Source organism: Bemisia tabaci, chromosome 7 (assembly GCF_918797505.1).
Source record: "Bemisia tabaci chromosome 7, PGI_BMITA_v3".
NCBI classification, from domain to species: domain Eukaryota; kingdom Metazoa; phylum Arthropoda; class Insecta; order Hemiptera; family Aleyrodidae; genus Bemisia; species Bemisia tabaci.
In genome coordinates this window covers 47,315,039-47,339,317 of record NC_092799.1, presented here as the reverse complement: position 1 = coordinate 47,339,317, position 24,279 = coordinate 47,315,039, and the positions used below count along the sequence as shown (strand labels likewise).

The 24,279-nt window shown below is 39.1% G+C and overlaps 1 protein-coding gene across 1 annotated transcript; it reads right to left on the bottom strand.

Moving 5' to 3' along the window:
- Positions 1–5,972: 5,972 nt before the first annotated feature.
- byn (T-domain transcriptional activator brachyenteron) lies at positions 5,973–22,046 on the bottom strand. Its single transcript, XM_019057206.2, has 8 exons — positions 21,439–22,046; positions 13,884–14,071; positions 13,077–13,172; positions 11,961–12,129; positions 10,930–11,064; positions 9,922–10,054; positions 8,670–8,813; positions 5,973–7,799 (listed from the first exon to the last, which is right to left on the bottom strand). The coding sequence occupies exons 2-8, from the start codon at positions 14,042–14,044 to the stop codon at positions 7,312–7,314; spliced, it is 1,326 nt and encodes a 441-aa protein (XP_018912751.2). The 5' UTR covers positions 14,045–14,071; positions 21,439–22,046; the 3' UTR covers positions 5,973–7,311.
- Positions 22,047–24,279: the final 2,233 nt, after the last annotated feature.

Genomic DNA, 24,279 nt, shown 5'->3' with positions numbered 1-24,279 from the left:
GGTTATCATATTCCATATCCGTGTGCGCGCACTCTAGGAGACGTCTTTGGTACTAATTTTCTTTCTAATGTACACATGCGTCCAGGTTGTGGATCGTAGAGTTGTTACTGACCTTAAAATCCGCGCCGTCCTAGTCGGGATTGGAACCCACGCCTCGGGGTGGAGTTGATATCCGAAGTCGAGTACTTTACCACCAGACCAGCCAGGCTTGATGTAGATGGGCCCGTAAATTCAATCTCTTAACTATCGCAGGCCTCTGAGTCCGTAATATGTTTGTTTATTGACGGATTCTTATAATATTTTACCAGAATTTATTATTTATTATTTATTTATTATTTTTTATTTCATCCTGTAATTTGTGTTTCAAATTCTTTATTAATTGTACTCAACATATTCCTATTCATGTATTACAAATTTTCGTTTTTTTTAACTCTCTCTCATTTTTTTTCTTTACCAAATTACTGTTTTTTATAATTGCGTCTTTTTCCAGTTTTAATTATTTGAGCTTTTTCCTAGTTTGAATTTATGTCGATGTATTTATGTTATGTTATTTATTTTTTTCCCTTCTTTTTGTCTTTTCTCTCCCCCCCCCCCTTTCTTTTTTCTAGCGATTGATTTTAGTAAGTTCCGCAAAATAATTGGTAAACAGAGCAAAACCATACGCTAATTTGGCAAACATTTTGAAAATCTAGCAAAAATTTTAGCCATAATAGCATAAACTAGTAATGTTAATTTCGCAAAAGTATAGTTTGCCATTTTCGCACAATAAAATTACCACTTTTGCAAATTGTTTTGTCGTTCTCGCCACGAGGGTGGGCATTTTAGCAAAAAAAAGCAAATTGCAGAAATCGCAAACCATTTTTTGCCATTTTAGCAATTAATTTTTAAATATTACAAAAATATTTATAAAATATTTTTAACATAATATTAAACAAATATTTTTAAACTAATATTTCTAAAATAATTTTAAAATATTTTGTAAATATATTTTACAAACTGTTTTAAAAGTAATTACATAAATATATTTTGTAAATATATTTAAAACATTTTTATAAATATATTGTTACAATATTGTCATGAAATATTTTAGCAATATTGTCAACATATTTCTGCAGTGTATTAAAGGAAATATTTACATGACAATATTGTTTCAATATTGACAATATTGCTGCAATATTGCTGCAATATTTCGTGTTGGGCGGGTAGGCAGGCCCGGACTTAGGGCGTGTGCAGGGCGTGCGGCGCACACGGGCGCCAGTCTTTGGGGGCGCCACGAAAGAAGAAGAGAGGGAAAAAAGGGGGAAAATGAGAAGGAAAAAAAGGGAAGAAAGGACAAAGGGAAAAAAGGAAAAGGAAACAATAAGGTTGGGCAGTGAAAGCAAGGAAGAAGGGGGGAAATGGAAGGAAAAAGGAGGCAAGAAAAGTGAAAAGAGAGTCCTCGAGAAAGGAAGGGGGGGGCATAAAAACCATAGACAAAATATAAAGAGAATTGCCGTCTAAAGGTAAATTTTCAGGACAAAAACTCCACCTGGTCCATAGACGGTCAGGCGCCCCTTGACCCTAAATTTGCGGCTGTACAGAAATACAAGAGTAGGCATGTAGTAAGGGGGCGCCATAAATCCATCGAACAGGAGCCGACATAGCATTTTAGGCCACGTCCGCCATCTTGGATTTGAGAATTTCAAAACATAGTAAAAATTCGAGTTTCCGGTCGAAAAATACCCTCAGACACCGAGTTTCAAAAAAATCCATCGAACAGGAGCCGACATAGCATTTTAGGCCACGTCCGCCATCTTGGATTTGAGAATTTTCAAAAATCGACTAAAAATTCGAGTTTCCCGTCGAAAAGTACCCCTGATCCCGCGGTTCACAAAGCTTTAACGAACAGAAACGGAGGCCAGAACCGGGGCTCATTTTAGGCCACATCCAACATTTTGGAGTTGAGAATTTTAAAAAATTGACTAAAAATTCGAGTTTTCCGTTGAAAAATACCGTGTGATACCGCGTTTTACAAGATTCGAACAAACAGAAACCGAGATAGCATTTTAGCCCACGTCCGCCATCTTGAATTTGAGAATTTTAAAAAATGGACTAAAAATTCGAGTTTCCCGTCGAAAAATACCTCCTGACACCGAATTTCAGAAAAATCCATCGAACAGGGGCCGAGATAGCATTTTAAGCCATTTCGGATTATCGAATTTTGAATTTTTTAAATTTTGACAGATTTTGATTTAAAACGCGTGATCCCCAAAATCGAAGTTCAGATTCGGATTCCTCGTAAAAAATCGATGCGATTTCATGTATCATACCCTGACACCGAATTTCAGGAAAATCCATCGAACAGGAGCCGAGATTGCATTTTAAGCCACGTCAGTCATTTCAGATTTTCGAATTTGGAAAATTTGACTTAAAACGCGTGATACCCAAAATCGAAGTTCAGATTCGGATTCCTCGTTAAAAATTGATACAATTTCATGTATCATACTCGAGCATAGCGTGAAGGAAAGAGACGTAACGTAGGCATACTGATTCGAACATATGAATGCAACGTGGCAACATGGGTGGTGCTCAGTGGGTCAGCGGAGGAGGAAGAATAAGAATTTATCGTGAGGAATTCTTCGCGACGAAACCGAACGCTTAGCCGGCGCTTAAGTGGCGCCTCCCCGTTCGGTTTCACTCGGGCGACAGGCGGCGCGGCGTAGTTCAAAGGGGAAGCACGACAGAATCTATACGCGTCGTTAAACCTTTTTCCCTCACGCTATCTTAACATAAAATACATGATATCTCATCAATTTTTCACGAGGAATTCGAATCTGAGCTTAGAATTTGGATATTACGCGTTTTAATCTATTTAAAATCGTAAGAGAAATTACAGAATTGTCCTTGAAACTTGATCACACATTAGTGTTTTTTTACGTCATTAAACCTCTTTCCTTCACGCTATTCTAAAATTTGATGCATGAAATCGCATCAGTTTTTCACGAGGAATCCAAATCTGAGCTTTGATTTTGGATATTACGCGTTTTAATCAATTTAAAATCGTAGGAGAAATTACAGAATTGTCCTTGAAAATTGATCACACATTAGTGATTTTTTTACCCCGTTTTTCTTCTACGTTCACGTAATGAAATTAGATCAACAGTTGACTAATCGACTAGTCTAGCCTAACCCCCCAGAATCGGTCTAAAGGGCGAACGATTTTATCAGATAAGATGTGCGATCCTAGTTTCCGGGCAATTGCGGTTTGATGGCAAGCTGCGACGAGGAGAAACGGAAGATATGCGAAACTCGGGCGGATATTAAGTGAGAAACCAGGTAGGGGAAAGGCTTTCTTCCCGAAAAGTTAGTGCTCGGGCCAACTTACATGGTCACTGGAGCATTGTATAGCAGGTTGTGGGAAACTACTTTTTTTGCAGCAACAACCAATTGGATCGCATTTTGCAAAAAGGAACTAAGAGCATTTCAATGTTGCTGGGATTGTGCAACTTAGGTACATTCTTTGCAAAAAGTAAACTTTGCGACGGTAATTTTCGTCTTGAATTCATAGTCTATTGGGAGTAGAGGTGAAACTAGTTTAGATGATCGTTTCTGTTTGCAAGGTTAGCGACATTGGAATGCTCTTGTTAGGGTGCTTTAAAAGACCTCCATATGTTTATTTATTTTCAAAATGACTGTTGATTTGGAGAGAGAATACTATTTCTTGAGCAAACTTAACCTTGAATTTTCTCAGATTTCAACAATAAAATACATCTTGACGCGCGTTGATAACAGCGCAGAGATAAAAGTGGATCCCATTTAGCAAAAAGGAACCAGCGCGATTACAGAGTTGTATACATGTTGATTCTTCATAATTATCTAAAAAATTTCTCAGAATAGCAAATTGTTTTACTTTCCACAAAAAACTTGCTGAATTTAAAAGAAAATAATTGTGTAAAGAATACTGTACATATATTGAGTATTTTTAAAAGGAAAGAAGAAGTTGCACAATTTTGAAAATACTGTAATCGCGCTGGTTCCTTTTTGGTAAATGTGATCCAACTATTCAATGGAGCTTGATGGATGTCCGTGTTTCATCTGCAAGATTGAAGACGCGATGGCGTAAAGTAGCGTAATGCTTCCCTCAATGCTGCAGACTAAAAGTCGCTCAGATTCGGGGAAAAGGTCAACAAACGAGGCCGGATTACGTCTTCCCTATATTCGGCTTTGTTGCTCTCGTTGCCTTGAAACACCACTACAAATAATACAATGGAAATAAACATAATATGAGTACGAAAATGGAGCAAGAAGGATACGCGTTGATGACGGCGCAGAGATACAACTATTCGTGCTTGATGGATGTCCGTGTTGCGTCTGCAAAATTGAAGGCGCGATGGCGCGAGGAGTGAACTCGTAATGCTCCGCTCTATGCTGCCAATTAAAGTTGCTCAGATTCGGGGAAAAGATCAACAAACGAGGCCGGATTACGTCCTCCCTATATTCGGCTTTGTTGCTCTCGTAGCCTTGAAACACCACTACAAATAATAAAATGGAAATAAACATAATATGAGTACGAAAATGGAGCAAGAAGGATACGTGTCGATGACGGCGCAGAGATACAACTATTCGTGCTTGATGGATGTCCGTGTTGCGTCTGCAAAATTGAAGGCGCGATGACGCGAGGATTGAACGCGCAATGCTCCGCTCTAAGCTGCCAATGAAGTGTCGCTCAGATCCGGATAAGTCAACGAACGAGAATGGAATGCGTCTCTTCTCTTTCTCTGGCTGACAATGAACCTACACTCGAATTTTCCTTTTTTATCACTCTTAGGCCTGATTCTTTTTTTTTTTACGATACATTTGTAGGTTCAAAGCTTGTATGTACGTACTGGCTTCATAAAACCCGTGGAGTGTTGATTAGCGAGCTTCGGTTCAATTTGACCCGGCCTGGGCAGATGAGGGTTAAAAACATTTTGCGGTTTATGATTGATTTTATCACGTTTAAAATATAATGCAAAGATGAATATAAATATTGGGTGCTCGGTATAAAGTTGTTAATTGCCCCTGTAAAAAAAATTATCCTGAAGGAACCCGACCCACCTTCTGTATTATGCCCGACTGCTGACTTACCTTATCAAAGTATTCTTAGAACTTTGGGTTTAGTAATTTATTTTCCACTTCATTATAAGTACAGAAAGGATTGGTACATTCTGAATATACTGGGAATTCCATAAGAGAGCGACTCAAGATTGTCAAGGTATTTACTTCTCCTGAATTCCGCTTTAGTTTTACGGTTGCTCCTAGATCTAAGAACCGTAAAACTAAAGGAGGCTCTCGTAAACTAAACTTGGTAAAAAAACTAACGAATGATCTGGCTCTCGCTGTACGTCTTTTTTCACGTTGGCAGTCATGAATTTTCTTTTTCGTCATCTCCGACTTTTATCCACCGCCATACATTCGTATTCATGACAGAAATATAGCGCCTTTAGATTTAAATCTAATTGCTAACGAACCACCCTAGTTTTCAAAACCACGAAACTTTCTTTTAGAGTGAAAACTGGCTCCAAAATCAGGAATGAAAATAGGACTGTAAGTGAATGAACGTATACATATTATGAAGTAGGCATGGATAAAGTTTGCTCAGCGTCAAACGTGGTATTTGATATGAAGTGTCACCAGTATAAGTGCAACTCTGGGGCGAGTAGCTTAGAGAACAGGGCGCACAAATGTAGTTTTTGCTATTTCGAGAAACACGTGTTTGAAGTTTCGAAATTACATGGATCCTTATGGCGGAAGGAGAGTTCCAACTGACTTTTTGATGCTTAAAAATTGGAATTTTGGAGCGATAATTTTTCACAGAGTATGCATTAAGACTCGTTTTACTTGAAATCATTAATATCTCAAATTTGTCAAAAACTGCACTAATGCGCCTTGTCCTCCATGCCCCATAATTGATAGACAGGCGAGCCTTTATAAATGAGCGTATTGGAAAAGTCAAAATTTATTACTTGCACTTTTATTTTTTTCAACTTTTAATAATAACAAAAATGTACACAAATCTAACCGTTCGCCATACAATATTCATCACCGGAGGCGAAGATCAGAGGATACCTTCTGTTTAATACATTTGCTCAAATGGTGCAGAAATTATTCTTTCAAATCGATCGAAATTACAGGATATCTGATATTTCGGATTGAAAGCGTGCTCAAAGTTGGTATTGAGCACTCCGTTATTTACAAATTGATAATATACAAAATAAATTAATATATATCTGATTTAAATAATTAATGACATTTCTATGTACAAATTCACAGGGATTATATGGATTATATGGGGCTCAAGTATCGGGTATTCATTTAATTGGTCTTATTTAATTATTTGCATATACACTCTCATTAAATTAGTGTTTTAACAATGAACTGGGAACATATTGACCAACTGCAGGGATATTGAATTCGCCGCATATTACAAAAGGGTTTAAATGTTGGGTACAGATTAAAAACTTGCGTATTAAAAATTATATTTCAATTTTTTTTTTTGAACATCTATATTTTCTCAAAAGGACGTACACTTCAAAACTATTTGAAATTATTTTTTCTAAAGGTGGATTTGAAACATTCTTATTGTTTCTGGAAGAAAGGGGAGGTCTGGCAACTCCCACCCTTAGGACGCCAACCAAAGTTCATCGCAGGGCGCTAAAAATATAAATCGGGCCTCATACTCCTGCAGATCTTTCTTTTTTTGCTGATATTTAAAATTCAAGCATTGGAACACGATTCTGCGCTGGAAAAAAAGTCTCCTGAATCTATAGAGTCCAGACTCTCGAAAAATTTGACACGAAAAAGTATAGATTTTCGCTTGAATCGACAGAAGATCTGCTTATAAATTAACTGGCTTGGCTCTCAATTCGGGCAAGAATCTGATTGAATCGAGGGTATTTTTTCTTGTCAAATGTTTTATGAATCAGCAGGCTGATTGTTGAAATTGATAGACAAAGCGATAGGCCAAGAGGACACCGGGAGTATGAAGCGATCCTATTGGTTGAAATGGGTAGCTGTTAATGGCAATATGGGAGAAAATGATGCTGACTAACTATAGGGTTTCTCGTGGGTTGCTATTATAATAGTAAGTCTGTTACCTACTGCCTTTGTCCATAGCAACCACTCGCTTCCACCAATAGGCTCCCTCCATATATTTATTGTCTTCTTTGTCTATCACTTCGTCCACCAATTTCAACTATAAGCCCGCTGGACTCTGGATCCGAGAGAATTCCTTTTCCAGTGTGTGACCAGCACTACCGAATCATTTCCCTATCGTCATGATTCTTGGCAGCGCTACAGGTTGGTATGCGTGGGCGCAGTGGTGAGCTGGGGCCATGCATCGATGACGAAGGGGCTTCTCTGTGGCGGAGGGGCGGGGGGCGAGAGTTGCTCCCGGTAGGCCTCCTCCTCCTTGACCTGGGCCATGCGGGCGTGGTCGTAGTCCACGAAGAGGTTGCACCGCTCGTTGGCGTCGACGAGGGGGTGGTGGTACTCCGAGTGGATGATCGGCAGGGGGATGTACTCGTGCTGGTAGTGGTGCAGGGGGTACTGGTCGGGGGGCGGTGGCGGTGGTGGGAAGGGGTGCCAGCCGGAGTAGTTGGAGACGGGCGAGGGGCACGTCATGGGGGACTGCGACGTCGTGATGATGGCCAGCGGGGGTGGTGGCGAGATGGAGGAGCTGAAGAGCGGGGGTGGGCTTTGGGCCCCCCAGCTGAAGCTAGCCACTGAGCAGAGACCCGCTGGGGATGTCGAGTCCGAGGGCAGGTCGCATGGGTATCCGCCTGCAATCAAATGGTATACGATTTTAAGGCCTGGTGTAATCGCAGGGCCGAGGGAAAGACACGTATATCGTATCGATGACCAAAGTGTGAGCTGTGAGATCATCATGGACTGCATTTTGCAATTTGGAACTAAAAATTCTGGCTCATCTGAAAAAAACGCTTATGTGCGCAGGAAACTAATGGCACATACGTTGTTTTCAAACCGGGCCAGAATTTATAGTTTCAAATTGCAAAATGCAGTCCATATATCTCTGTTTGCGATCTTGCAAACTAATACCTCATTTTTTTTATTGACAAACTACTAAGCATGATGTTTTGAAAACTTCCTTGATTTTTCTTCTCTGTTAGCAAAATATTCTGTATGAATTTCAAGGTATAATGTTAACTTGTTACTCTCCGGGAATATGAGCCAGAGCTGGACATTTGGAAACACCACAATGGAGATACGTGTTTCAGTTTTTAGTCATCGATACTTATGTTGCGACGTCTAAAAATCACTGCAAATTGGCAAAACTGTTTTCCCTCTATTTAACTGCATCATAAATAATCAATCTCGATAAGGCAGCGCTGTTTATCCTAAAATCGATTGGTATCAATTATTGTCCATACATTAAAATGACCAGAGTCCATTGTTTCGAACTTTCAAGATTAGCAAATGACAGTGCATGTCACGGAATGAATAAGCCCCTTAGTCCCCTCCGGACGAGTTAGCCCCATTTTTTCATTCAGAGCGCTTACTTTTGTTCGCTTCTGTTAAAAGCAGCATCAAACCGCCGCTTTTATGCTTTAAAAACAGATAGGAAGTAAACGAATATACAAAGTTTGGCTGTGAAAACCACGCAAAGGAATCTATACTCATGCGATTCTTACCAATTGATTGTGAGGATTGGGAACTTGGTATGGACCTTGGAGGATAAGGTGAATGCCTGTGATGTCTACTACTCGATATACCTCGGTCATAACTTGAATGGACAGAACTTTGAACGGACGGCACCAGCCACGAACTCGCTGTAACTGAAAATTAACAACAAGGAATTAACAACGGAAAAGCATCTTTTTTCATAATGAATCTTTTGTAACAAAAACATGAACTTCACACGATGAAGAGTCCTATAAAACTATTTAATGCAGTGGGGCTGAAGTAAAAGATGGCACATGAGGATTGGCTGCAACAGGCGCCATCACATAATAAGGGCGCTAAAATGAGAGAAAGAAGAAAAGATGAGGGAGAAAAACGAGAGATAAAAATTTTGAGTACTGCAGAGAAATGATAAAGTACCGAATCTACTGAGAATCTATTCAGCTGTTTGAAAACATTGATATTTTCCTTTGAGTAGGTAAACCAAACAAACGATGTGCGGGGCTTCTCCTTCAATTTCGGTGCATAGGCAACATATCTACAACAGAGCGCGAATAGTTATCTATCCGAAGAACACATACTAATCCCGCTCCATAAACTTTAATAGAACCAATATACCACCCCTGCGATTAGCCTTCAATTTCGCAGCATAGGCAACAATTATACCGCGAAGCGCGAATAAAATTACCTATTCGAAAAGCACACAATTATATCGCTCCGTGAGACAACTGAGGGGCATGGAGAACAAGAAGCATAAGTGCAGTTTTTCCTATTCCGAGAAATACTTGTTTGAAATTTCGGAATTACATGGATACTTGTGGCGGAAAGAAGGTTCAAACTGACTTTTTCTGCTTAAATATTGGAATTTTTTAGCGAATTTTTCACAGACTATGCATTAAGACTAGTTTTCCTTGAAATCATTAAAAATCTCAATTTTTCCAAAAACTTCACTCATGCGCCTTGTCCTCCAAGCAACTCAATATCTGCAACACAGAAGATGTCTTCGGGCTTAACCAGAAAATTAAAGGCGAAATAACTAAGTATTTACTTTACCGCCATACCCTTTTGTCTTATTCTACTTTTTATAAACACTCATCAGAAAACAACACTGGTAATTTCCTGATGTTACAGTTGATATTTCATTTATTTTTAGCGGTCCCGTAATTTTTCGTCTGTCTAGCCGTTTATGCATGTTGACGATTCAAAGTTTTCCTTCAGGTAATTAACACTTTAAGTATACACAAAATAATAAGAACTACTTACTACTTTTGCATTGTGAATATTGAGAAGACTGTGAAGTGTTGGTCTCTCTTTGATACGCATTCTCCGACGGTCTTTCCTTGGCATCTAAAAACGCCTTTGCGAATGGATTGTATTTGATTTTTAGAGACGTTACCTGTAAAATAAATGAGAAATTGAATTACTGATGAAGGATATTCATTGTTTCTACACTTCACTCTCTTTGGAGTGAGGCCCTTTTGCGAAGAGACAAATATATATTTCATGTCGAGCTTTTGTTCGGCATCAAATCTGTTTTTTGAGGCAACATTCTCCACAGTGCAAGCTTTTGCCTCCTTCTTCCTCGTGGTTAGAAACGTAGGTACCGAAGACAGTGGCGTGGCGCGTGGCGTGCTTTGCGATGTATCGATTTATCAGTCATTAAAACCTATGGAAAAGTATTGATAAACAGAGATTTCGCAATGAACATCTTAAAAATCGATTCTTTACCATTGCATCAAATGGGAAAATAATGGAAATCGTTCATTCATGCATCGCCACTGATCGAAGAGTCGGAGATCATCCCAATCTCACCTCAAAAAAGAAGAAATTTTCCGATATTTTCAGAAATATTTCACCTTTCGACCCTCCCATGTCCCAGCTCCCATGGAAAAATGTTTAATCAAAAGACACCTCACCATTAAAATTTTCTGGCTAGTCCTCTGCTTGTCGTAGAAGACAAAAGTCGCAGAACCTGTAGTGCATATAGCATCAAAAAACATCTCCAGAAATTATTATCTAAGTTTTAATGATAACACTGTTCATCGACGTATTAACTACTGATATTAAATGTGGACAGAAATTATAAGCTGACAGGTTTAGGAGAAAATATTTTGAAGTTTTTCTTTAAAAAATTTTAAAATTGATCATAAAAGCATCGAGTTGAAAGATAATATCTGATACCATGTTAAGAATTTAATTTAAGTGAAAAATGTTGGTTTTGATAAATTAATCTGTTTGACATAATGTCAAGTAACTATTTCACTGGCTCACCTCTTCATTCTGATACGCGGTCACAGCTATAAATTGGGTCTCTGGGAACGGACATGTGACTTTGTTCCTTTGCTCAGAGCCTACTTGGACGATGTGTATCCTAGGTTCGTACTTATGCAGCGAATTCAACATGATCTGGAAAAAGAGAGAAAGCTTCTCTGTCATTTCTGTGCCTACTGAGAAATATGTAGAGTGCTATTACCAAAGAAATGAATCTCTTAAATTTGCAGACGACTGAATCCTGAATGTGATTGATTTTTTTCTTAAACACATTTTGCGATCCTTTACACTTTGACAGCATACCTCATCTACTTATTAAGAAACCGTGAAGTTTTCTCACGTGCCACATTCTTAACATGATACTTAACTACGCATTTATTTTCAAAAAATAATTATGTATGCTCTTACTCGTACGTTAATTATATGGTCGCTAATCGCAATCTTAGCGCATGAAGCTCTTGAAATTGTAGAATTGCAAAATTTTTATTTCAATAATCTAAAAAAATCCGGTTGCACTGCGTACTTCTGAGCAAAATAGTTTTAAGAAAAATACATTTTAAAAGTTTATTGAATTAACATAGATGTTGGACTTATGTTCGACAAATACGGGCTTTCATGGGTCGAACTATGGTATCATAATGAAATTTCACGCTCACTCGAGACCCACACAATTTTAACGAAATGCTAGTTTGCCTTCAATTCTTCGTGTAGGCAACACAAGCTCCCACGTGGTCGAATAGTGGTATCATATCATCAGTCACGCTTACGGGTTTGCTAGTTGACCAATACTGCCCTGGAAAAAGTAACATTTAAAACGTAGAAGGAAGGCAGGTGCCCTAAACACGGATGGCTGCAGTAGCTTCCAATTGGATACCTAAAATAATCATTGAAACCTTTATACTCTAAAAACTTTTTGACATGCTTGGATCATCACGTCGGGTATTCCAGACCACTGTAAGAGCAACTGTATAGGTGCTGATTTTTAAAAGTCAAAGGAATTAATCAGTCAAAGTGCCTAAAAACTTCCATACCTGGCCAGATCCATTTGTTTTATTAGTTAGTTTGACTTTGGCAAATGAAATGGAATCCTTCATCCAGTGGGCACCGAAATTTGGCGATTCTGGATGGACGTAAATCGGGTTCATTGGCGCAGCCTCAGCTTTCCCACCTGGTACCCATTCGCCATTGACATATTTCCACCTGGGGAGGGAAAAAATAAGCGGCTAAATAATTTAAAAAATCGAAAAAAAATTAATTTCTAAACTCAACAAATAGTTTTGTGCGATTTTCTGAAAGCTCCACCTTCATACGCTAGACTTGGCGAAAATGTGATTGGAAAGTTGGGGTGATTTAAAAAAGCTAAACCCGTGAGCCTTCCAGATATTCTGCGCTGCCCTTGGGCAAGAAGGATGCAAGAATTACAAGTCCGTGAACACTGAGAATATAACGATTGATGGTTTCAAAATAATTATTGAAAAGGTGAGAATATTCTAGAATTATTCTTGAGATACATTATGATCATTCGATTCCAATATTAGTTTTTTTTTATAAAACAAATATTCAAATAGGCGGATCCAGCAATTTGGCAACACAGGATTTCCTCCATTTAAACCTATGCTAAATAATCGATTCTCGTCGGAGCACCTGGCCCCGCCAAGAAGCGATACATTTCCATACGTTTAAATGGAGAAAAGACAACGTTGCCAATTTGCTTGGATCCGCCAATGATTAGATTCATCGGTGAATTCGTTGTTTCCCGGACGAAGAAACGTATATCTCTATTCCAAGGTTGCAAACTCGAATTACTCGATTCCTGTTTTCACACAAAATATACAGTGCACTTTCCATCCAAAATTCCGTCAATTTTGTGCATTACAAGTGCATTAAATTATATAAATTTTTAAAAAATGCATTGCATTAAACAAAATTAAATTACTACAGTGCATTAAATTAAATCTTACTCCACTACTACTCCAATCTGCCTTTCTTTCTCCCCCCCCCCCCCGACCCAACGCCACTGATTTATGAGTAGATAAACTGTTTTCAGAAAGACACATAGAGATTTTAGAAACGGCAAAGGCACGATTTCCTTTTTTTTTCAAAACAGAGATTAAATAGCTTGCGCACAATACATCGTAACAACTTACCTATGCTGCTCAATTTGTACAAATTCTAATAACACAGTATACATGGCACTTTGGTCTAATCCTCTGACATTTACTTTTACTACCGGGAACATGCGCCTAGGACACAAGGAAAAAAACATCATTTTAATATTGATCGAGGCTGCTGATTCTTTGATACAATAGCCTAATGAATAGTAGCTGTGATGCTGCTGATGTTTTACAAATACGCGCGAGTCTCATCGTTTCGTTCCTAATGGTGAAAATATATGTACAAAACGCCTCATATGTTAAAAAATTCCTAAGACATTGATGGCTTAAACTTGGAAACCAAATATCTCGGCTTAAGATTTTGTAAACTTCTCGCAGATTTTTTTTTTTTTTTTTTAAAAAATGGTGGGCTGATGAGCTTAATTTCGGCAAATTTTGAGATTTTTTTCCTTATTTGAAGAATATTCTAAGCTAATTCCAAACAACAAAGTTGATTTCCTATTCCTTTCAAAAAATTAAATAGGGGAGACAAAATTATAACGCAGCAATCGAGATGCGAGCATTTTTGACTTTGGACGGAATCAGTCTGCAACGATGATGAAATCAACTCTGATGTTGATTCAGCATATTAACATACATTAAGATGATATCGATTTGATATAAGTATGATATCACTGTACAATTTCGGGTTGACAGAATTTAGACAACCCATGCAGATCAAAAAATATCATGAAACTTTCGCAACTTAAAAACATTATGAAATCATAACGCTCAAGTCTTTCAGTGTCGTAATAGCCTATTGCTTGGTGGAAGAAGTTATTCTGAAATTTGACTTCATACCTGCCGTTTTTGGTGACAATCATTTCATTAGTGAGACTTTGAAACTTAATCCATAAATCGCGATCTTCTAATGTGACGAGGGAACTTTCTTCATCCTTTAAGCTGTTGGCATTCAAGTCCGATTCGACCGGCGCTGTCGACAGACTCTGGGAGTTCGTCATCTCTGTCCCAGATTACACCAATCCACCCTGGAATCATTTAAATGATGAAAAATGCACTTTAATAAACGAATATACAAACCAAGGAACACAAAAAAACTTACACAGAAAACACACGCAAGGGATATATCCAGTGGCGAGGCGTGATTTGCGATGTATCGATTGATTTGACATTCAAACCTATGGAAAAAGATCGATTATCGGGGCGTCCGCATCGAACGTCATAATAATCGATTCTTTACCAAAGTTTCAAAAGGGAAAATATCGATAGTCGATTTACCACGCCTCGCCATGGATATACACCAGTTTTGCCAAACTTTCGTTACGCAGCTTCCACGATGTAACTTGGGGTATTCCCTGATCAATTTTTTGTGGAGTGTATCATCAGATCGACAGAGTTTTTAAATATTTGATTATTAAAATTGATTCTGGCTCATACGATACTGTGGAGACATCGACATGCACGCGCACGGGTGTATAATATGAAGAATACCGAGGAGACTCAAACGCTGCGTAAGAAAAGTTGACGATTTATCGATTTCAAGATGGATGTGCCTTATCAGTCTGTCGATTGGTTCCAAAGATAAAATACAATTAACTAAAGAAATACTGAAAGAGAAAAATGAAAAATCCACCTAATCCATGCATGTACTCCAAGAACTTAAATACGTAGAGGGTCTTTGCAACCAAAAAACCCTGGATTTTGAATCGCGTTGTGTTTGGTAATCGCTAGCCTCTAGTTTCTGTTAGTTTCTGTAATAATTACAGTGTTGCGACGATGTAATGAATTCTTCATTCTGACTGGAAGCTAATTTTAAATTTATCGATAAGGTATTATATTTTAGTCACGCAAATATTTTGAAAGAAAGTCTATCACAATTTCGGCCAAATCTTGTAAGGTACCGACCAGACCATTAACATTTGAGTCTATTTAGAACGGCAACTAGTCACTTGTATTAGAAGTTCATCGTGGCTATAAATACAGAGCCTTGATTTGATAGTTTCGTAAACTTAGATAAAAATCAGTAAGGAAAAAACAAAGTATATTCAAATACTAGGTTTGTTCGATCGATATTGATGAATATTCGTGGTAATAAGACTAAAATGAGAGAACATGAACATGATGCATACTGTCCGCCGATCTGCATATTTTTCGACGAACATCATTTTCTTTTAAATTGGCCGTAATAATATGGCGTCTATATGTATTCTATTAATTCCTACTGATTTAAAAGTCTCATCATCAAAACGAAATTCTAGGACCAGCGTGAGTGCTTGCTTATAAGAAAGGGCGCAAATTTCTTGAGGGACTATACCTCATCATAGAATCATGTACAGCCGCACTGGAAAAAAAAACACATCTAGAGTCCAGACTCTTGAAAACATTGACAAGAAAAATACTCTTGATTCAATCGGATTTTTGCTTGAATCAAAACGAAATCCGCTTAAATTAAGAGGCTTGGTTCTTGATATAGGTAAGCTAGATTCTGATACTAGAACTTTCTCTAGAACTTTCTCTTCTAGAACTTTTTCTTGTCGATGTTTTCAAGAGTCGGGACTCTAGATCCAATGTGTTTTCTTTTCCAGTGCGCGTCATTCATAAGTGCGTCACTGGAGGTCATTCAAGAGAACTTCTTCATCTGTGAAAACGAACTGAAATATGTGGCATACGACATTTGAAAAGGGAAACATTTCAAAGTCAATCATGCGTCTCTCTTCTTGCCGAAGAAGCCCCGAAGGTTTTCGCCCATCGAAAACACTCTGGTGTAGGCTACGCAAACAAACACTTTCTGATATTTTCACAGGATTTGAATAGGTCGACAATTTTCTCGCCCATTGGTCACAATATTGTCCGTATACCTGAGAAACCGGGTCATCTGTCGAAACAGACCAATTCACAATACCGGCTCGTCATTTAAAAAGACCGGCCTGCTCGGAAAATGCAAAGAAAGCCGTCGAAGGATGAAAAGGGAGGAAAATCGCAAAGGGCTCCTGCGCCAAAGAAAATCGCAAATCAGCGCACTTGACAAGTCGTGAGAACGCGCAGGGCTGCTGGCCAGGAATGCTGTAACAAAGGGATGAACGGACGACCGAATGAGGGTGAGTTTCCCTTTCGTCAGAAAATCTCGTCCTTAGGCGGGGTCGCGGGGTGGTAGCCGACAAAGGACCATGATGAACCTGCCAATATTATTAGCATAAAGCGGTGATGCCAAATCAGCCTGATCGCTGATCCTTTTCCCTCATGTTTAAAACAGTACGGCACACAGTGGATAGAGTCAATGGGGGAGGTCGGACAAAATTTGGAAACTTTGAACGCTTGTGCCTCCGTTTGTACACAACTTTGAGGTTCTAAAAGTGGCTCCATCGGTTTCCTAGTAAAATTTTCTAGCAAAAGCATCCCTTTAAATTTGAAATGTGACGAAATAAACATCAAAATTTGCAGTTTTAGTCAATAATTTCATGTCCGACCTCTTCAATTGACTCGATCCACAGTACGGCAGTGCTGAAGAGAGTAGTAGTTGTGTGTTCGAATTTTATTAAAATCTATACTCTCATGAAATATTCAGTTTTTAGACAATTTATATAAATGTCTATTTTTAATTTTCAAATGAGAAAATTGCGAAGGATATTCTTTAGAAGATTTGAGTAAAAAGTCATAAGTCAAAGAGGCCGCTTGGCTCTTGATTCAAACAAAATCCATTTGAGTCAAGAGTGTTTTTTCTTATCAAATTGTTTAAGAGTCTGCACTCTGAATCCAAGAGAATTTTTTTTCAAGTAAAACCTCACATGGAGAAAAAAGGTCAGAAAAGTTTTTAAGGAATCGCGTTGAGTATTTTCCCATTTAAAAATCACGGCATGACTGGTAGTCTGTCACGTCATAAACGGAAATATTCCTGCAGTTTCTCATTTGAACCGCACAATCCCAGCAACGCCTGATGGCGCTTACGAGATTTTGCATTTCCACTCTTCAATCGATGAATATCTACACTGGAAAAAAAAAACCACATTGGATCTAGAGTCCAGACTCTTAAAAACATTGACAAGAAAAATGACTCTTCAATCAGATTTACCTAAGCTTAAATCAAAAGGAAATCCGCTCAAATTAAGGGGTTTGGTTCTTGATTTAAGCTTAAATCTGATTGAATCAAGAGTATTTAATCTTGTCGATGTTTTTAAGAGTCTGGACTCTAGATCCAATGTGTTTTTTTTCCAGTGTACGTCACTTCCGGTTATGCACAAGGTACCATTTGATCCGACACAATCTTAGCAACTCCTGATGGCGCTTTCGAAGTTTTGCATTTCCACTCTTCAATCGACGAATACGTCACTTCCGGTTTTTCACAAGGTTACCATTAAATCCGACAACACCGTGACCTTCCTTTTTCCCGGTGGCGTCACCTTACCTGGACGAGCCGCCAGTCGAGCGGCGTGTCAAGCGGGTGCGGTGCAATAAAATTCAGCCTTTTAGGCCCCGCGGATAAACAAACCTTGGTTCTGCCTTACCTTGAGACCGAGCTCAACACGACTATTTAAATCAAAAGGAACTATCCTCATTGTGACATGAGCCCTGCCATGCGAGTATTCCTAAGGGTCTCAGGGCCCACGTTTGACGGAGATAGGTCCCATTGATTTAAAACGTCCAGTCATTAAGCCGAAGCACCTTTTACCTTCCTGGGGTTTTGCCGATACCTGCCGCGTTTCGATTCCATAGGCAGTATTTTCAAAATATGACTCACGTTGTTCTGTCTTCACCCCTGAGCGCTCTTAATCTAACTAGGAAATCTAACGAGTCGCTTTTACTACGAGTCCATTCATGGTTTTCCCCCGACGAGGATGAATGGGAAACGACCGGAAATGTACTGCCGCGCTAAGAAAAAACGTCGTATGTACATCCAGATATGGACGTATTTATGCTAAAAGGGGCCAGAAACGGGTGGAAAAGAAGGAGTGTGCTCGTTAGTTGAGGGTCGTAAGAATGAATAAGACTTTTAAAACTTTTTTGAAAAACTCACGCTTTCACTAATTGATTATTTTTCGGACGCGTTTCGACGGCTACCCGGGCCACCATCATCAGCTGACTGAACTATTTTTCGAAAAATAATCAATTAGTGAAAGCGTGAGTTTTTCAAAAAAGTTTTAAAAGTTTTAATACAGCTTTTAGTGTTTTTCAAAAATTTCGATTATTTTATTAAAAATTTTATTAAAAATGAATAAGAGTTAAAGCGCCAGTGACGTCAGCGGCGACGACGGAGACGACGCACAGTGGATCGAGTCAATAGGAGAGGTCGGACAAAATTTGGAAACTTCAAACGCTTATGACTCCGTTCATACTAAACTTTGAGGTTCTGAAAAGGGTTCAATTGGTTTCCTTGTGAAATTTTCTTGTAAAAGCACTCTTTGGAATGTAAAATCTGACGAAATAATCATCAAAATTTGCAGCTTTAGTAAAAAATGTCATGTCCGACCTTTCTAATTGACTCGATCCACTGAGCGACATGAGCCCTGACCACAACGCTCTTGTCACATGCCCACGGCTCATGAGTTAGCATATTTTGGCGCTTCGGTTCCTCTTGATTTACAAAGTGTAAAATCCCACTTTTCCATTTCACCAAAAGGAATCACGCCCACCTTTACATTGTTTTTTAAGCAGCTGAAACGAGCACACCCCATCTTCCCCACACGTCTGTAGTTCCTTTTTAGCATAAATACGTCCATATTTTCAAATCTCTCACTATGAAACACACTTAATCTAACTAGGAAATCTAACGAGTCGCTTTTACTCACGAGTCCATTCATGGTTTTCCTCCGACGAGGATGAATGGGAAACGACCGGAAATGTCAGTATATGCCACGCTTAGGAAAGACCGTCGTATGAACATCCAGATGTTGCCAAATCTCTCACCATGGAACATTCATTTTCGAGGATGGTTATGAATATTTTTCTTTGCAATTTTCAGATACTGTAGGTTAAATTGGGGCGCTGCGGGTGCAGAAAGGGCATTTCTTGGTTACGGTTTCTCAGAATTTCCGCTAACGTTTTATCCATTATGACAGAATCAAATGTATGAAATTTGTCGTATCTTTTACTCAATTTTCTTTATGATTTTACAATTCTACAAACTCAAAATTTCAGAAAATTTACCAAGTGATTTCCTCTAGAAAGTATAAATTAGCAGTGGTGATTCTGCAATCGCAACCAAGAAAGCCTTTTCTGCACCCATCACATTAATTGCGAATCAAATTCCCTGAAACTGTCGGGAGAAAAATATTCAAAATTTCACCTAAAAATTCTCTTTTCTTCGAGGAGAATTTGGCCTCGTCTGAAGGCTCGTGCGGCGTTCGTCCTCCTAGGCCGTGAGACGCGAAAATCCCAGATTTTCGTTGGGTTTCAACAGTCGTTTTGGCGTCGTCCTTCTTCAGAAAGGCAAGCGATTTATAGCCTTCGAATTAATGTTTTTGCTAAATCCGAATATTTACGATTTGAGTTTGTGGATCTTTCTAGAGCGAATTTATAATCGATCAATTGGTTATTGGTATAATGGACCATTAGACAGGGTATGAAATTCAGCATTCTGATACATGTTTCTCAGCCAAAATTTTACGTAGAATACGTTGCGTACAACGAAAATTACCGAAATCAACTCCTTACGAAGATATTTATTGATTCTTGATGCGTGAATTCAAACCACCCGCTCATGAAAACTCAATGCTCTACGTGATTCACATCGCGCGCTAAACGTTATCATGACAGTCTCTGCGATATAAAAATCTAGCAACCTCAATCTTGACGCTTTGGCTCAGTTATAGCAAATTGCTAATAGTTTGAACAACACATGGTGGGAAATGAACATTGCTCGATTGAGGAGCTTGCTGAAACCGTTGTAGTGGGCGATTTGACTCGCACGTAGAGCTTTGAGTTTCTTGTGAGCGGGCAGTTCAAATTCCTCGTAACCAATGTGAAATAAAAACGTTAATATCTTCGTTAGGAGTTGGTTTCAGTAATTTTCGTTGTGTGAATCTTTTTCTACGTGAAATTCTGATTAAGAAAGATGGATCAGATCGCTTAAATTCATACCCTGTCTAGTGGTCCATTGTAGGTTTTTTAGGAAGTTTTTTCAAATACCCCGAGGAGTCACATCACGCTGTAGGTATGTCAGATCATACTCTTACACAAAATTGGACGGAGTGACACTTTATAATACATATTGTGTATTCAAAGGTTAAACACTTACACAGTGTGAAATATGTTCCTTAGATTTTTGCGAGGTTTCATGATTTAAACTATTAGGAAATTAATATCCACTCTGTACTACGTCGCATTTCGAAAACGAGTTTGGAGAAGTTTTGAATTCCACCAGTCGTAATTTTCTTGCTATTTTTTTCAACCTGTTAGCGAATTTTCAGATTTTCCTTCGTACACTTTTTTAAGCAGCAAGAATTGTTATTTTGCAGAATGTCGTGATTATTTTTTGCTCATCTAAGCGAACTTAAACGAACTTTAGTTAAGAACGCCCTCCAAAAATGTTGTGTAAAGATATCAAAAAGCGTTCTTTTAATAAAATAACGACGGTAAATCTTCCAGACCACGTAACTCAGTTTGTGGCATTGCAGACTTCTTCTCATGCTTTTTACTTTGAATACACAATATATCTCTACACTTAGAATTTTCGAAAATTTCTTTATTTTTATTTTTTATGTTTGTAAAAATCGTGATCATACTGTTTTCTATGTTTGGAGTCAGAAAACAAATCAAAATTTCGACGCGGGGAAATCACCAAAATTTAAATCGTAGACTCTTTTTCTGGCTAAAAGTAGATTAAATAAAACTATTAACTTGTTTTTTTACCCGTCTATCTTTTGTCGGTCTTACATCAGATAAAGTTGTCTTCAAAAGTCTTATTTAAAACGCAAGAATGACTCAAAGTCTGTTCGGAGAAATACAATGATTCCCCTGCACGAATTTTTGTTAAGTTCGGAAGCATAATTAGTCATAATAAATTGCGGCAAGAGGAGTGTTTTGAAATCGTTTGAAAAAAGGGAGGAAAATGTGACTTTACCCTCATTTGTGTCAACATTATGCCGGCTCCTGCATGCATGTAAAGACCCTTCCTTAGGTATTATATAAAATTCGAATTTTCAATGTATTGGCCATCTAAGAATTTTATCGGATGTTGATGATGAATTCTAAATTTATTCGGTGTAAACACATAACCGATTTGATTATACACCATCAGCTTTGAAGTTTGCATAGAAGGGTAGTGTACCTATATCACCACTGATTTGTCATAACCAGCTGGCCCCCGCATTCTGACAAGCCTCACGAAGTACAAATTGAGCGAGAAAAAAAATTGATCAATAAATCACAAGAAAGTGTTGACCAACATTTTGACACGTACCTTTGAAATTTGAGACGAGAGAGAAAGAAGAAAGAAAAACAAAGCGACGAAATAAGTCCGACTCGCACTCGCACCGGGAAGATAATTTCGACACCTAACCGTAAAAAACGCCTCCATCCAACGATCCGGGGCCCGGCCGATCCATTCACAGGGGTTTAATAACAATTCACAAACAAGTTAAAATGAAATCTTTGCACCCGTTGCCGAGGAGGAGAAAGGGAATTAATAAGCACGCAAGTGTCAAGAATTTATCTGGATGATCATATTTCACACCACTTTGTTTGGACTCGCCGCGAAAGAGCCAACACGATCGATCGTCGCACTTGATAGCACCTCGTTCCTGGCTCTGGTTTCCGACTGATTTTCTTTCTCCTTTCTTTTGCGTCCGTTCCTGTTTTCCTGCTGGACAGCGCCCGGCGAGGCGCGGAGGCTTCGTCGCCTCCCATTGGCTCCGGCCGTGGGAGGGTGTCGGCCTGTTGGTCAAACAGCGAGGAGGTCGCCCAGCGGCCCGTGAGACCTTCGTCTCGTCATTGGAGAGACCGGTCTGGGCCTCGCGCCATCTCGAATGTAGGCGCCTCCCTGATCGTTAAGCTCTGCAGCTTTCGAGTCACGTAGCTGTGGGCCAATTGGACGTATTTCTGCCAAACAGAACTATGTGCACCATGACGTGAGCCCTACTATTAATATTTTCTTATGGGTCTCAGGGCTCATGTCTTAATGCACATAAATCCGTTTGGCAGGGGTACGTTCAAATTGAGGAGCACGAATATCGATGCGTTGTTTTGGCATTTTCGCCCGTGGATTACGGTGAAACTACCAGGCCACGTATCTTGTTTGCGGTGTTTAAAAATCTCCGCTCTTGTTTTATTTTTTCGAAAGTGGACAAATCAATATCATTCCTTGAAGTTTTCGCGGAATTTTCTTCGCACTGAAAAGAAAAATCACGGAAGTTTTCATGAATCAACATTGAGTTGTTTCCAATTTAAAAAATGTAGTAAGAGAGGAAGTCTGCAACGCCGCAAGCTAAGATACGTGATCTGGTAGTTCCACCGTCGTTATTTCATCCAAAGCGAACGCCTTTTGATACTTTTACATGGAATGTTTGGAGGCTGATCTTCTAGGATGAGCAAAAAATCACAACATTCATGCAAAATAAGATTCTTGCTGCTTAAGAAAGTACAGCATGACAGAAAATCTGAAAGGTCGCTAACAGGCTGAAAAAAAATAGCGAGAAAATTACGGCTGGTTGAATTCAAAACTACTCCCAACTCATTTCCGAAATGCGACTTAGTGCGTTTCTATTTAACTCGGTCTATACTCAAACTGAACCATTGAGTCAGAGACTTAAACGAGCGGTTCGAAAAGATGGCGAAAATTTACTGCAGGTTATTGAATTCGAAACCACTCCCAACTCGTTTTTTTCCCCCGAAATCCAACTTGATGCGTCTTAGTTAAACTCGGTTCATACTCAAACTGAACCATTTAGTCAGAGACTTAAACGAGCGGTTAGAAAAAATAGCTGATTTACAGGTATGTTGAATTTAAAACCACTCCCAACTAATTTTCCAGAATTTTGAAGGAGGCTCGATTTCTACAATTGAGAGGCTTTGAGGACAGGGCGCATAAGTGCAGTTTTTGCAATTTCAAGAAATACGTGTTTAAAGTTTCAAAATTACATGCATGGAGCCTCATGGCGGAAAGGAAGTTTAAACTCACTTTTTGATACTAAAGTTGGATTTCAGTTGTGAATTTTTCACAGAACATACTTTCAAACTAGTTCTAGTTGAGTTCGTGAATATCTCAATTTTTTTTCAAAAACTGCACTTATGCGCTTTGTCTTCCAAGCCCCTCGATTACCTACTTCGGCCGTCACTGGTCTCTTTGGTAAACAGCAGCCTGAATCATCTTGAATCTTGCTAGGAGAGCCGTGACTCCAAAATAATATTTCGTCTCCGTTCCCACCGGCGCGGTCGAGCTGTAGAAAAAAATCTCAGCGCTTCGCAGTATACTACCGTGCTAAGGAAGAGCGCCGTATGAGCCCTCAGACGTTGCCATATTTCCTTCGAGAAAAACCGAATTTACTGATAAAATTGTGAATATTTTTCCTCAAAATTTTCAGTCAATTTTGTTCACGATTTAATCTAAAATATCTGAAAATTTCGAGAAAATATATGCATAGATTTCCTCAAAAATATACATGTTTTATTCGGGAAATTTGGCAACTCTCGAATGTTCGTACGGCGTTTTTCCTTAGCATGGCAGAGTGAGGATCTTGCCTTGCTTTACAACGCGCGAAGCTTGAAACTTCGATCCGACGTTTCCGAGTCGACGGGAATTCACTAGAAACTCATAACCTCAAAATCTGAATTGGACGTATTTCTATCAAACGGAACTATGTGCATTATGACGTGAGCCCTGTTATGCATGCATTCTTATGGGTCTCAGGGCTCATGTCTTAATGCACATTGTTCCGTTTGACAGATATACGTCCAATTGAGGCGAGTTCTCGTCCGGCGACGTATAGCAACGGCGCTGAAGTTGGAGCCGGGGCCACGAAGAAGGTTCTTGGAAGAGGACGAGCACGGACTCGACGGCTCCGCGGAGAAATCGGGCGCAATGTTGATTTAAGTAATTAACACATCGCCCATGGTGGCGTCACGTGATCATTATATATACGGTATATACCCACAACACACTCACTTATTGTTTTATTGCTCGCGGCCGGCCGTGCGCGGTTCTTCGGCAGTCCACTCTCGGACTCGGGAGGATAACCCTCAAGACGGAAACGGCTGCAAAGCGTCATCCAAGACGAAAGAACGTAACTCGATTTCAATTATGCCA